General features: G+C 34.8%; 4 protein-coding genes and 1 non-coding gene across 7 annotated transcripts; 3 read left to right on the top strand and 2 right to left on the bottom strand.

Annotated features, from left to right (window-relative positions):
- Positions 1–1,449: 1,449 nt before the first annotated feature.
- Positions 1,450–2,383, bottom strand: AT1G75580 (SAUR-like auxin-responsive protein family). Its single transcript, NM_106210.3, has one exon. It carries the CDS (start codon positions 2,228–2,230, stop codon positions 1,904–1,906), a length of 327 nt encoding a protein of 108 aa, NP_177688.1. The 5' UTR covers positions 2,231–2,383; the 3' UTR covers positions 1,450–1,903.
- A 3,815-nt stretch (positions 2,384–6,198) lies between these two features.
- On the top strand, positions 6,199–6,271 carry AT1G75570. Its single transcript has one exon. It is a non-coding gene; the product is annotated as a tRNA-Glu (tRNA).
- A 187-nt stretch (positions 6,272–6,458) lies between these two features.
- AT1G75560 (zinc knuckle (CCHC-type) family protein) lies at positions 6,459–8,619 on the top strand. Of its 2 annotated transcripts, none has more exons than NM_106209.2 (4): positions 6,459–6,568; positions 7,012–7,197; positions 7,640–7,732; positions 7,815–8,619. In NM_106209.2, exons 2-4 carry the CDS (start codon positions 7,043–7,045, stop codon positions 8,338–8,340), a joined length of 774 nt encoding a protein of 257 aa, NP_565112.1. In that variant the 5' UTR covers positions 6,459–6,568; positions 7,012–7,042; the 3' UTR covers positions 8,341–8,619. The 2 variants fall into 2 exon arrangements, with proteins under 2 accessions (NP_565112.1, NP_001077828.1); NM_001084359.1 differs by having other exon boundaries at positions 6,519–6,568; positions 6,710–7,197; positions 7,815–8,498.
- Positions 8,620–9,698: 1,079 nt separating this feature from the next.
- AT1G75550 (glycine-rich protein) lies at positions 9,699–11,313 on the top strand. Of its 2 annotated transcripts, NM_001334690.1 has the most exons (2): positions 9,699–10,270; positions 10,966–11,313. In NM_001334690.1, exons 1-2 carry the CDS (start codon positions 9,820–9,822, stop codon positions 11,079–11,081), a joined length of 567 nt encoding a protein of 188 aa, NP_001321387.1. In that variant the 5' UTR covers positions 9,699–9,819; the 3' UTR covers positions 11,082–11,313. The 2 variants fall into 2 exon arrangements, with proteins under 2 accessions (NP_001321387.1, NP_177687.1); NM_106208.2 differs by lacking the exon at positions 10,966–11,313 and having other exon boundaries at positions 9,752–10,528.
- Positions 11,314–12,021: 708 nt separating this feature from the next.
- Positions 12,022–13,936, bottom strand: BBX21 (salt tolerance homolog2). Its single transcript, NM_106207.4, has 3 exons — positions 13,510–13,936; positions 12,989–13,414; positions 12,022–12,739 (listed from the first exon to the last, which is right to left on the bottom strand). Exons 1-3 carry the CDS (start codon positions 13,699–13,701, stop codon positions 12,362–12,364), a joined length of 996 nt encoding a protein of 331 aa, NP_177686.1. The 5' UTR covers positions 13,702–13,936; the 3' UTR covers positions 12,022–12,361.
- Between the last annotated feature and the right edge of the window lie 547 nt (positions 13,937–14,483).

Below are 14,483 nucleotides of genomic sequence, written 5' to 3'. Positions count from 1 at the left end.
TCAGTAGTAGTACTACAGGAATTCAAACCGTCTATTAATATGTTGTTAAGAACAAAAAAAAAATCAAATCAAACGGTCAAAATTAGATTTATATAAATAATTAGATTAATCTCCATGGTCCAATGAGTTATAGAAATAATTGATTACGTAAATCGAAAAAAGTCCATCCGTCCGTTAAGTACCGTACGGTAAGGTAAAGGGGTACTAAGGTCAAATCATATATTGGGAGTGCAATAACAACAACGATAGTCGATACGGTGAATCTTATCGTGATCTTCGAGCCCATGATACAGTCAAGTTATATCTAAGCCGTCCAAATAATTGAAGAGGCTCCGTCACCTACCACTCTTGTGTTCTAGACGATTATTAACCCTTCAGAATCTTGCAAGGCTTCTCAACTATACGAGAGTTCTTAAGCTTGTGGGTCACATTCGCATGTGCTTATCTTTCTCTGACGTTGATTTTGACATCTCCAAATGTTTATTTTTCTATTTTCAAAATTCAATTTTATTTTAACTACTGCGGAGTGGGACGAATTATTAAGCAAAACATATAAACTTTACACATTCCATGCCTTAAGTATATACTTTCTCACGATTTGTTAGACATTTGTAAAAAGGTATGTATGGTTTTATAAAGAAACCAAACTAAATGCTACATTAATGAAACGGTTGAACATCAACATCTAGGGTTAGCTCATTATAGAAGTTACGGGTTATAGCTTTTAATTTTGTTTCTGTCTATAAATGTAGGTGTAATGAAAATTAATAAACCCTAAAATGTATGTATACTACTATTTATGGAAAAAGTATTGTAGCAGTTACGACTTTTTTACCAAAGCTAACGTAGGGTCTATAATTGTTTATAACTTAATACAGAAACATGTAAGCGTTTTCAAAATGATGATTCCAAATTTGTTTAATAACATCAAAATAAAATATCTAGCTTACCTTCTAATCTCGTAGTTAATACAAACAGTTATTGCTTTTACGAATCTAAACATACCAGAACCCTATATTATATACATAGTAACGATTCCGCAACTAACATTCCTTGCAGTTTTTAGGGTCATTTCAACAGTTTTAACGGCTAGAAACCGCCGATTTAGAAAGGGACACCAGTACCATCGTTGATTTGCAAAAAGAGAGAGAAAATAAAGAGATCAACACTTGGGAGTATTGACAAATTTTAAAGATGAGAAAATATTGAAACATATTAGCAAATTTGGAGAGGGAGAGACAAACCTCTAGAAAGTAACGACCGTGTCTTATTGCTCTGTTTTCAAGGACTATACTTTGCTTTTCAATTTTTTTTGTGCCTAGAGTCTAAACTATCTCAGCGATGAGATTTTTCTATTTTTATAACACACCGAATTATGGACTCCATAAGTAAAAAAAAAACATAGCAGCTTTTTACTAGCCTCGCTATTTAACAGAACTTTTTGGGGAATTTGTTTACTTTACACATTTGACTGCACGCAGAGAAATTTGACTAGGTCCGCGAGACTAAAATTCAATTATCACATGCACACATTAAGTAATTATGCAAAAAATCACATTTAAGTAAAACCAAAGGCTTTGATGATATTAAAAAGTCTCATTCATCAAATATTAAAAAGTCTCTCACAGGGTACACATTGAACAACCACACACCACCATGAGAGTAAATCTGAGAAGATGACCAAAAATAGTAATCATTCTCATCTAGGTTTTCTCTAATTAAGGGTTAGTCTCACTCTAATACATCTACTAAACCCATATACTAACCAAAACATCTAAAAGAAAAGAAAATTTAGTTTGCTAAAACAGAGAAGCATTTACTCAGCAGCTTCCTCTGTTCCCCTAAAACATCTCAAGTCTCCAAAATATATAACTAGAAAATTTTAAAACCCTAAAAGATATGTTCATCGGAGCATGGAGGTGAGAGATCGGAAAACGACTTCTTCACAAGGGATAGTGAGACCCATGTCATGATCAAAGCCAAACTCTTCCTCGGCTTGTTGGAGAAGAAGCTGAAACTCAGGTCGGGTCAAAAACGAAATGGGCACAACGTACCTAACCCGATTCTCTCCGACGTAGACGACGAAGTGACCTTTTGGTACGTTAAGAGGAGATCCGTTTTCGTCTTCACCGTACACATTACTCTGTTTCTTTCCCAAGCTCGAGCACCTCTTCAAGATTTGCTTGATCATCGCCGTTTGCGTTAGCTTGTTTGCTTTTTTCATCGCCATTCTCTTCAAAAAGGATTTGTCTTGTGTGTGGTTTGAGTTTTCACAATGAAGGGTGAGTGTGAATTAGAGTGAGGGAGGAGGTTTCATGGACTTATGGTTGGGGGTATTTATTGAGGAGGACTAGAGCGAGTGGAAAATCTTTTTATTTATTTTTAAATGAATATACGGATTACTGAATTATGAAAAATGTACATATATACACCACCACAACATGTGTGTAGAGAGAGAGAGGGGGATGGTAATATCGAGGCGTTGAGGAGATTATGATGTGTTTGTTGTCTTGAATATGAATTTGCGTGTTTGCTACGGGTAGCCATTTGTTGTGCATTTAGATGATACAAAATATTTAATTTGTTGCAGAATTGATAGAATGTAGAAACTCGAAAGCGACCGCTTGGGTCATCTGGTTTGGCTCGAAGAGAGAATCTGTTGAATTAAATTTTCTTATAAAAACGGAAAAAGAAAATGGAGGTGTGAGTTTGGATTGTAATATAGATATTAACCGTTTCGAAAAATGTGAAAGGTATTTTCAAAGCATGTGAAGATGTGGGGTCCTAGTTTGAGACGAGTATGTGTGGAATTTGTTAGACGGACGGTTTGATGCATATTGATCTTACTTTCACTTTTTGTGGTGCGGAATATATTTGAATATCTATCTAATTACTGATTTTTTTTGGTTCATGCATGCTCAACGGTTATGTTAATTAATTAGGTACAACTTCATCTTTCGAGGTTGATTAGGGTTTTTATTCGAATCTGTTGTATAGTTCTTTAAATTGGTAATTTATCTTTTATTGTCTCCACTTTATGGTTATCTTGACACATTCTCCCATTTACTTGTCCCAATTTTCTTTCATCGAGCGTAGGGCTTTAAACCAAGTTGTTATTGAATTTTTAACAAGCAAAGCTCACATGTACGAAACACTCAACGTGTTACTTCATGCACGTTGCCAAACAGTACGATAGAAAATTGAAATTCACCATCCAAAAAAAAAAAAACTATTTTACGTTTTGTGGATCTTATAAAAGAAAGTGTTTACATTATATTCAAAACAAAAACAAAGTGTCTACTGATTATTGATTAATACATTATAATACTATATCAAAGATATTTTGCATTTCGGCGTTTTTGTTACCAAAGTTATTGGATTTTTTTGACATAATTTTGTTGGGTCAAAGACATCATGCAAGTTAATTAATTCCCTCACCTTTATCCATTATGATGGATTTAAGCTATGTATAATATTGCAATTTGATCACAAATCTCTAAGAAAAATCTCTATATATATGTATTTCTTCAATGGAAAAAGAAAAGTACAGAATAGTACCACGATCTTGGTTATTGAACCCGTGAATCTACAAGAATAAAAGAAAAGACATCAAAGCTGAAACTTCACAAGGATAAAAGGAGCGTTGTTGTACCCAATGAGCCACTAGTGAGTAATATTTTCAATAATTTATATAATTTTTAAAATAGTAGGCCTGTAGGAGTATAATTTTTGTAAAACAATGACAATTCTGAAATGTTAACGTAACACGTATAACCGAACTTCTGTCCACTTGGGAAACCATATAGTCATATACAGTGAATCTTTATAGTACTGAAATGCGTCAAAAAAAGGAAAATAAGAAAGGAAAAAACAAAGAAGCAGAGGGAAGGGGTCGATGTTTCGGACCACAAATCGAAACCAAGAAAATTGTCGTAACCAAGCGGGGACTCTCCAACTGTCTCAACTGACTCACATGCTCTCCTAATACTTCATGCGTTTCTCAACTTCTACATTTTAAGTTTTAATTTCTAACATTCTTTGAACTTTGAGATCTAGATGAGTTTCAATTTTACAATTTTCCATTTTTTTGGGAGATCATTAGTCCATTACATATAATACTTATTATTGCACCCATGTATATATTTAACTCACCCAAAGTCAAGAATATATACGGATTATACGGATATAATTCCTAAACTGGATGTTTGTATGTTTTCAAAACCAAATATTAATGTATCTTATCGATTAAAATATTAACATATTCTAACTAATTAAGTACTCACGTTACCATCTTTGTGAGTTGGTATCGTACGTGGTCCATTTCTTTAAAAAAGTTATCATTTTTTTTTGGATTTATAGCTAAAAGTTTTTATCAACAAATTTTTATAGAAAAAGCTAAAAGTTTTCATTTAAATCAGCAAGATGTGCAACTGAAAGTTAGATAAATTATGCAACAAGATAACTGTTAAACTTTTTGATATAATTAAATAGCTCCAAGTTGCAGGAGTAGCCTACCAAAATTAAATTTGCAAATTAACTTCCTGCGTTCAGCTATACTATGCAAATTACCAAAATTATATTCACTCGCATGGTTTTCTCGTATACTATGCATCCATAATAGCACCCCGAAGGAATCCGTCAAGATTAATTGAAAACCATGTAACAAAAAAATATGTTGCTACATACACAACTTTTAAAAAAACCTTGATAAATTCGTATGCATGTAAGATATTCATTTATTACAAAATAATGTAGACAAAGCAGTGGAAGCTGTGTGACACGGGTTTGTTGTTTGTACAATAACAACGAGCCTGATTGATGAATAGTAACAAAATCGGCATCGTGTGGATGAGGCTTTAAACAAGGACATTTATAAATTGGGAGATAAGGACTTAAAGGTGTCTCGTTCGTACAATGACAGTACTCGAACCGGTTACGGCTTCTCGAATTTAATATCTGCAATTAATCAAACAAATGCACATGCAGGCCGTATATTTTTCTTTGCTTTTTTGTTGTATATAAATGTATTTCGTCTTATTCTTCGAATCCATTTCACCGCATGTCTTCTGAGTTCCTATAAATCTTTGATAATCAGGACAAATTTAAATCTTAGAAATGTAAACAAAATATATCAAAAACGACGGTTAAAAGAAACTTACCGGCTTATATTTTAATAAATAGTTTTCTTTGTTTTTAAGATATATATATTTGTATTGTGTTTTACAATCTGATATATACAACTATATATAGAATTTACATATATATTCACAATAAATGAAAAATTTCTCTTAAAATTGTTCTATGGATGAAATAAAATGATTGCATATACGACATTGAAACGCCGCATCCGTGTACTGTGTACATAATTTTTGTCTTGCATAAAGATATCCGTATAACGTCCATGCAAAAAAGCACGTATATGTCTATAATGCTACATGTTGACATGTTGTCCAGCTAGTATACGACGTATTTTTAAAACATTGTGACTACTCTAAGTATGCAATGTATTCTTTAAAATGCATTGAAACGGGGCGATGACGGAATAAGGTTCCTAACGAACTACGAATCTCTCATCTTTAGAATGAGACCAAACTCACATGTTCCATCAACGAGATTGGTCACATGAAAACTGAAGCTTATTGTTTTGCTTCCAATTTTTGTAGAAACTACACTAATTTCGATGGGGCCCTCAATGGCGGAGTAGTTGGTATAGACAGAATACATAAAGGACCATCTTGTTTATTTTCAAGGGAATTTACAAGACACAACAACCGTTTATTCAATTTTAGCCAATGTCCTATTTTTTGCTGTTTCTTTTCAACTATATAAAATGGGACATGTTCTACAAAATACAAAATTATCTTATAAGAAGGAAATGTCCTTAAAACTTAAAAATAAAATAAACAATTATCTGCCAAACCATATACATAAACAACCCAAACGATTCTCCTATACTATCAACCACCCTATATATGCTTTTTAATTATAGAAGTAGGTACACACATCATTATAATTCACTTTTTCAAAAACTATATGAACTACAATCGTATGTGGAAACCACACATGATATTGACATGGCGAATATCTTGTTGGACTTTATCCGAACAGAGAACACAGATTTTTTGTTTCCTACCAGACTATACCTTAACAATTCTGAATCTCGAGTTACATAAATGTAAAGATAAAATGACTCACAAATCCGTTGTAGTCTAGCTGGTCAGGATACTCGGCTCTCACCCGAGAGACCCGGGTTCGAGTCCCGGCAACGGAGTTACTTTTTTTCAGTTACAGCGACCCAAATCGTTAAATGGGCTATTGGGCTTTAGATAAAGCTCAAATTTCCACGTGAATCTGTATTTTTTTTCTTTCTTAAATCTAAAATATCTGCAGACGTAAAACCCATGTAAAGTTATAGTTCAGCCCATGTTAAAAGCCCATGTAAAGTTATAGCCCACGTAAAAAAGCCCAGCCCAAAGATAAGTTGGGATAAATAATATTGATGTTCTCGATTGCTCGCCGGGATCGTAAGAACAGAGGATTTTTCTCGGCCAAGTTTTCTCTAGCTCAGGTTCGTCGTCTTCTATCTTCTCTTTCTCCTCCTAATTTTTTTTCATTTTTGCTTATCGTCATGGAGACGTAGTTTAGATTCAATCCATGTTGTTCTAGTTTTTGGCTGGTTTCATAATCTGTGGTTGAATATTATTGTTAGGTTAAAATTCGATTTGTGAGATCTGTTAGTTAGATTGTACATGACGGTGCGAATTTATTGAATCTGTTTAAATCTATTGAAACGTGAAACGCATTTGAGTATTGTGAGGCTGAGGAAATTTCTGAAAGTGGTTTTGGGACGATGATGCTGGTGTTGCGGAGTTTGCCATAATCAGATCTGTATGTATGTGGGTTTCTTGATAAAAGTTGTATGAGGAAGGCATTGGAGATTTGTGTTGAAGAATTGATGTATGGGAGTATGAAGGAGGTAATGTTGTTGGTGTGTGTGGTTGATGTTGGCAGGTGTTTGATGTGAATTTTTTGAGGGAGGGGAATGAGTTCAATGAGCAGAAGCAGAAGTCGAAGTAGAAGTCGTAGTCGGGATCGGTTTCGTAGTCGGAGTCCGAGAGACAGGAGAATGAGATCTGAACGAGTTTCTTACCATGATGCTCCTTCTAGAAGGGAGAGGGAGCCACGTCGTGCCTTCAGGTCTTTCTTTTTTTATGTCTTGACCCTTTCTCCAGTAGTTACCGTAACAAATCCATCTCTCCTTATGGCTCTCTTCGTTGTAACCTTCTCAGACTAACTGACATAGAGGTTAGCTATAATCCTAAGCCGAGCTGGCAATATAGCCACAATCCTATGCTTATAGCCAACATAGATGCTAATCGAGTGTCTTCCTTGATTATGACTTAGACATACTAAACAACTTTTCCTCTCTCCAACCTTTTTCTCTCTTCTACTCTTTATCAAGATGGTGTGGTTAGAGGAGGATCAGGGTTAATTTCAGTGTTCGTCTTCAATTATTTATTTGATTGAACTAATAGTGTTAGGTTGGTTTAAGTTCAACTGTTTGCTTACATACATACTTTTTGTATCGATTCGTTTCAATGTCGTGACAAAATTGTCACAACTTTTTGATTTTGTTCAGCCAAGGAAATCTCTGCAACAACTGCAAGCGACCTGGTCACTTTGCAAGAGACTGTTCTAATGTTTCCGTCTGTAACAACTGTGGTCTTCCAGGGTATATATGTCCTCCCTAAATTGATTCGTGAATTTCCTCTGTTTATATGCTTTTGAGTTATGTTTTTAAACTCTCTCTGCAGGCACATTGCAGCAGAATGCACTGCGGAATCACGTTGTTGGAACTGTAGAGAACCGGGCCACGTAGCCTCAAACTGTTCAAACGAAGGAATCTGCCACTCCTGTGGTAAATCTGGACATCGAGCCAGAGACTGCTCTAATTCGGATTCTCGTGCAGGAGACTTAAGGCTCTGCAACAACTGCTTCAAACAGGGACATCTTGCCGCTGACTGCACAAATGACAAGGCGTGCAAGAACTGCAGGACTTCAGGTCACATAGCTCGCGATTGCAGGAACGATCCAGTTTGTAACATCTGCAGTATCTCGGGGCATGTTGCTAGACACTGCCCAAAGGGTGACAGCAATTACTCTGACAGAGGAAGCAGGGTTCGAGATGGTGGTATGCAAAGAGGTGGTTTGAGCAGAATGAGCAGAGACAGAGAAGGCGTTAGTGCTATGATAATATGTCACAATTGTGGTGGCCGAGGACACAGGGCGTACGAGTGTCCGTCTGCTCGAGTCGCTGACCGTGGATTCCGCCGGTACTGAGGCTCTTAAATTTACCAATTGAAGTTCCATTCATCTTCACCTTTACCCTTTTAGCTTCTGCACTCTTGTTTTTGTTGAGCTACATTGTTGTTTTCTAATCTCATGGTTTTTGTCTATTGGAGTGAATCAAGGATGGTTTTAGTTTTGGTTTGTTTTCGGAAAATTTGAGACATTGCTTGTGTTGTATGAAGTATTGAACAGATTAGTGTGATGCAGAGTTCTGAGTTTTCAGAACTCAATATTATATTAAAAACAAATTTTAATGGTTTGCTTTCTCCCAATCTCGAGCAATTTAAATGTGATGTACGTTTAGTTAGGTTTAAGGAGGACAATATTGTAAGCAATCCATTCACAGTCAAAACTCAATTTGTTAGCCGATCTCGAAATAAACTAAAAGACTTGTAAGTTACACAAAATTCGAAAAAGATAAATTCATATTAAACGATGGAAGTTTTAGTGGGAGGAACAAGAGATGGTCCTGATCATCTACAAGTAGATGAAATGAAATTGGATAACGTAAAAGGAACAAATAAACAACCGTACCAAATACTCCATACAATACCAACTTGCAGATGTAATTATCTTAGAAACAATGACATGTGAGGTTGTTTTTTTTTGGTTTTGGTTTTACACGGCATGCGAGTTTGTATCCAGTTTTATAGTAATTAAAAATGTGGAGAGACAATGAGTATAATAATTTGTAAATGGACTAAATTGTTTTACACTCTTTCGATTCGTTTTTTTAATATATATACTCAATTACTCATATACTGGTAAAAAAGGATAAAATATGTTAGTGGCATCATTGCCTAAGTTTTCTTTTGTAGATTTTGAAGAAAAATGAAAAGAAAAGATGTTGTTCATTGAAGGAGAAGATTTAAAGTGTTGATTGGTGGCTCTACTAAGCCTACGACCAACAGTAGTGTTACCTAAGGGATCTCTTTCATTTTTTCTTAGTTTATACTATTTCACTTATTAATTGATTAACCACTAATTCTCTTACTAACAATAAGATAAAGCTCCATATCATGGGTTTCAATGATAACAAAATGTGATATAACTACTCTATAGTCTATACATATAGGTAGCCTATTCCTATGACAACTAGCTAACAAATATTATGATAGAAGGGAAACTAAATAAATCAGAAATGTGAGATACTACGTCTTTATAAGAAATCTTTTGTGTTATACAAAACCAAGCTAATAAATTAGGTCAATATGCGATCTAAGAAACACATAATAAGTTGACAAAAGAAAACATAATTATGATCGTCTTCTCTTCTAAATTGTAGGACCAAACGTAACTTTTTTTTTTTGGTTAGAAAGGACCAAACCTATCTGTCAACGAGAATTTTCAATTTGTATAAGGGGACAAAAAAACAAATGCGGTATAAATAGAGGACCAAAACGGAGAAGCTATCACATCAAATCAAATACAAACAAGTGTACTTGCAAACTTTGTGGAGAAATCAAGAAAATGAAGACAATTTCTTCATTGGTCGTTATCTTCCTCCTCATACTGATCTTTCAAACTAACAAACTAGTGAGTGGGCATGACCGTTCCAATGATCAAGACACGGTCAAGAACAACAACAATGATGAAAACAGCACAACTACGGGAGTAGTTGTCAGGGACAAGAAAAGAAGTTATAATGGAGGAAGCGGAAGTTATAGATGGGGATGGGGTGGAGGCGGCGGAGGAGGAGGCGGGGGTGGAGGAGGAGGAGGTGGCGGTGGCGGTGGAGGAGGAGGATGGGGATGGGGAGGAGGAGGAGGTGGTGGAGGATGGTACAAATGGGGTTGTGGCGGCGGAGGAAAAGGAAAAGGGAGAGAAGGAAGAGGAGAGTTTGTGAAAAGAGAATATGCAGAGTGCAAAGGAAGAGGAAAATGTTCAGGAAAGAGATTGGAATGTCCTCAACACTGTGGAGGTTTGTGTTTCTACGATTGTCTGTTTCTCTGCAAACCTCATTGCCGTCGCTAGAGAGAGATCTTTTTGTCAATTCATCATACATTCTCTTTTTTCCTGGTTCTGTTTGGTTTTTGTTTTGGTTTCTTTGGTGTGTACCCTTGTTTCTTTTAGGGTTTTCTTTCTAACATATATTTTGGGGTTCTGGAGTGATGCTGAAAAAATAGCCATTATATTTAGGATCCCATCTAGGTTTTTTTTTTTTTTTTTTTTTTTTTTTAATTCTATCATGAACTAAAAGTTCATTAAAGAATTTCCATATGAGATTTTGCTTTTGCCATTTTATCTCCAGTGTAAAAGTTTTTTTTTGTCTGTGATTTCTATATATATAATGAAGATCTTTTGAGAAAAGTCGATTTTGTTACTGTGTTTGAACACAAAACCGGTCTTGATCACATTGACTTGAAATATTTCATATTTCTATGGAACTCCCAAATATATGTAGATTCCACATTTCCATTTGTTAGAAAGATGATTTATATGAAGAGTAAAACTGTAAAAGAGAAAATTAATTAGTTCGTGGAAAAGCAAAGAGGCGAAGCAAAACAATATAGGTCATTGTTAAATTAGCAAATCTAAATAGGTGATTATTACGTTAAGAACTAGACTCATTTGTTTACAAGAGGAATTAATATTTAAGTGATTGTTTTTTTGTAGTAATTTGGTATCTCAAACCAAAGTTCACACTAGTATCCGGAGCTATGCAACAGTCAGTATTGACCAAAAAGAAAATGTGTCAACCCGATATCAGCATGATCTATTCTAGAGCATGACAATGACCAATATTATACTACTACTATCTCTTGATCATTATTTTACTGTATGTCTCCTTGTTGCTTAAAACATTATCTCGATCTTATCCTGATCACTGGATCACATAGGTTAGTGAGTGTACATATGAAAGTGGAAAATACTTTCGAGAAATTATCCAAGTATATGACCATAGAAAATAGTTCGAAAAGGTGAAGAAATAAAAATCTTTCTGGGGAGCATTCATGACTCAAACTTTAATCATTCATCTTTTTCGGCATATGTTTTGGCTGCCGGTCACAGAATCACAGAATCATATGTCTCTTTTAGATAATGCCTTTGAGGCTTTGCTACTTGCCAGCACCTAAAAACACTAAAACCAATGAGGAATACAGTACTACTAAAAACATAAATATCGAGTATCAACCATATGAAAAGCAAATGGTTGATATTTTGAAATCAAAAATAGGCCTCAATTAGTTGGGCCTGCTAAACACAACGAAAGATATATAAATATAACCCAAAAAAAAAAAAAAAGATATATAAATATAACTCTTATTTTCTTACTTGTTTTTGTACCATTTTAGTTTGGTAACTTTAACAAGTAAACGACTAGTCGGTACTTTAATTAATTTAAATATGTTTTGCCTGCCATGATGAGGTGTCCATACTCCTTAGTCATCAGAGATCTATGCAGGCATATTCAATCAGAAAACAAAAAATATGCCGATGGGCGATGGTGATGGGCACGTTATTGTGAATTTGTCTCCATTATATGCTCTTTTTCTTATCGTTTATTTCCTAAGATATATTATTTATATACAAACCAAATCCAAGAACAATCCTTTCCCCATATGGGCTATGGGGACTGAAGAGGCAGAAGATGAAAAAGAAAAGACTGTCCTCATATACTAAAATATACGCACCACTAGATTTCATTCATCGAATTTGTAACTTTACTTTAAAGTTTGACTTTCTTTTCCTTGAGAAAACAAAAATAATGTAGATGATAATTGAAAATAAACTAATTTTTCTCTGAAATCTTGTTTCCACGACAAAAAGAAAGTTTACAAATTAAACAACGAGTCATAGGATTTTGTACATGAAACATGTGCATTAATGGAAAGAGATTATATGATTATTACAAAGATTAAAACAGCAAAACCGCAATCACACTCAAATTTACAAAATGACAGAACACAAAAAAAGAGAGAGCCTAATTCTATTGAGATCAAAGTTGGGAGAAATGAAGGAGAAACAAACAAACAAAAAAAAAACTCCCCCATTTAGGGAGATAGTAAAATTACCAGAAAGATCTAAACTTTTTATTAGAAGAAAGAGGAGGAGGAGTGATCTGTGGGACAGTGAAGCCACCATCATCATACCATCTCTTGTTGTTCTGTCCTTGTTGTTTCATGTTTTGTATTGGAGCAAAAGACACTACTTCTGGTGATGTTTCTTTGTTGTACATCCCAAACTGTATGTTGTTGTCTTGAGAAAAGTATTGATTTGGGTATGAAGAAGGAAGAGTTTGTGGAATCTGAGGGACCCAAATCCCTAAATTCTTAGATGGAAGTGACACTGTATTGTTGTTGTTGTTGTTGTTGTTGTTGTTGTTTCTCTTAGTGTTGTTGTCATCTTCTGGTTCCATATATGGTAACACTCCATCATCATCACCACTCTGCAATCACACAAAAGATAACCAACAACTCTTTTTCAGAAATTTTACACAAATACCCAATATAGTAAAAAGATCTATCCACATCTATAAAGTTTGTTACCTTTATAATACATTAATACCTCATTAGATCTAAAATGATATGATATTACGTAAACAGAGGAAAAAAAAATTCAATCTACTAAGGGTCATTGTCAAATCTTGAAATCAACTAAACTTGGATCTTTCTTGATTAAAGAGATAAGAACAAACCTTAGAGAAACCATAAGTAGGAAGAGAGGAATCGAGGAAATCCTCAACGTGCCAACCAGGTAACGTATCCATCAAATACTCAGAAATCGTGCTTGTGGATCCCCACTGATTCACCGACGCATCACCGCCGTTGATCTTCGAAAAGGGTTGGATCTTGTTGCTCTGAGGAGGAGCTGAGAGAGGTTTCTTGAGAGGAGGAGGATTAGAGATTGATGATCCAGGGACAGAGAAATCTTGGTTGCTTGAAGAAGAAGAAGAAGATTTCGAAGTAGGTTTGTAAACAGACGATGTTGCAGAGAGCTTAACCCCTGTAAGAAGAAACCTATCGTGTTTCTTTGTGTGTTCGTTCGCAGCGTGGATCGATGAATCGCAATCTTTGCATAAAATAGCTCTATCTTGTTGACAGAACAACAGAGCTTTTTTATCCTAGAGTTCAATAAAAAGAAAAAGTTTCAGATTCTTGATCGGCAAAAACGATTGAATTAAGACAACAAAACTCATGTCCGAAGTTAGAAAGAGACCTGACAGATGTCGCAGAGAGGAGAGGAGGTGTTGGAAGAAGAAGGATAAAGGAGAGAGAAACGGAGATGTTTAGAGGCGAGTTTGTTAGCGTGGTGGACTTGGTGGTCGCAGCCGCCGCAGAGAGATGCTTCGTCGGCCGTGCAAAACACCGACGCTTCTTCTTTATCGCAGACGTCGCACCTGATCTTCATCGATCGATTAAGAGAGAGATAGAGATGGTGGTAGTTGAAAATGATAGGAGAGAAGATGTGAGATCTTCTTATGGAGTAGTAATGTAAGAGGGTACTTATGTAATATCAGCTCCTCTTTTTTCCTTCTTTCTTGTTTCTCAAATCATATCTTTTTTTTTTTGTTTAATTATATCTCTCTTTTTCTTTTCTTTTTTATTCCTAGAAAATTATTTCTTGTTTTATATGAGATGTCCATGAAGTAAAAAAAATAATTAATTATTACTTTGTTGGATTAATAAAACACAGCGATATAATGAGAGCTTGACTGATGAGAAGTAATTATGCCCATGATAGTTCGGTAGTTCCTCAATGTAAACTAATTATATTTTCCAGCAAAAAAAAATAAGAATGATATATTCAAATAAATTTATTGGCATTCCATTCGATTGTTTGATAGCATTCAAAAAAACAAAATAAATAGAACTTAAATAGTAGCAATGAAAAATTTTCTGTTTAATTCTCCTAACTTGGAAACAAAAAATTGAAGTAGACAATGTTTTCATAATGAAACTAAAAATGATGGAAAACTCACTTATATACCATCGAATGTAAACAACATTAACTCTTTAAAACTTCACTTTTCGATTGACTAATTTAACTTAAGAAATGTGAACAATCAGACAGGTTTAAACTTGTATTTTTACTAGTATCATACCTATACGTACGCTTATGTCAAAACATTTACATCAGAATTAAGATGATCGATATAACACAACCTTGCTTTTAGCCGATTGATCTCATGT

This window comes from Arabidopsis thaliana, assembly GCF_000001735.4.
Source record: "Arabidopsis thaliana chromosome 1 sequence".
Classification (NCBI taxonomy): Eukaryota; Viridiplantae; Streptophyta; class Magnoliopsida; order Brassicales; family Brassicaceae; genus Arabidopsis; species Arabidopsis thaliana.
This window is presented reverse-complemented; position numbering and strand designations above follow the sequence as displayed.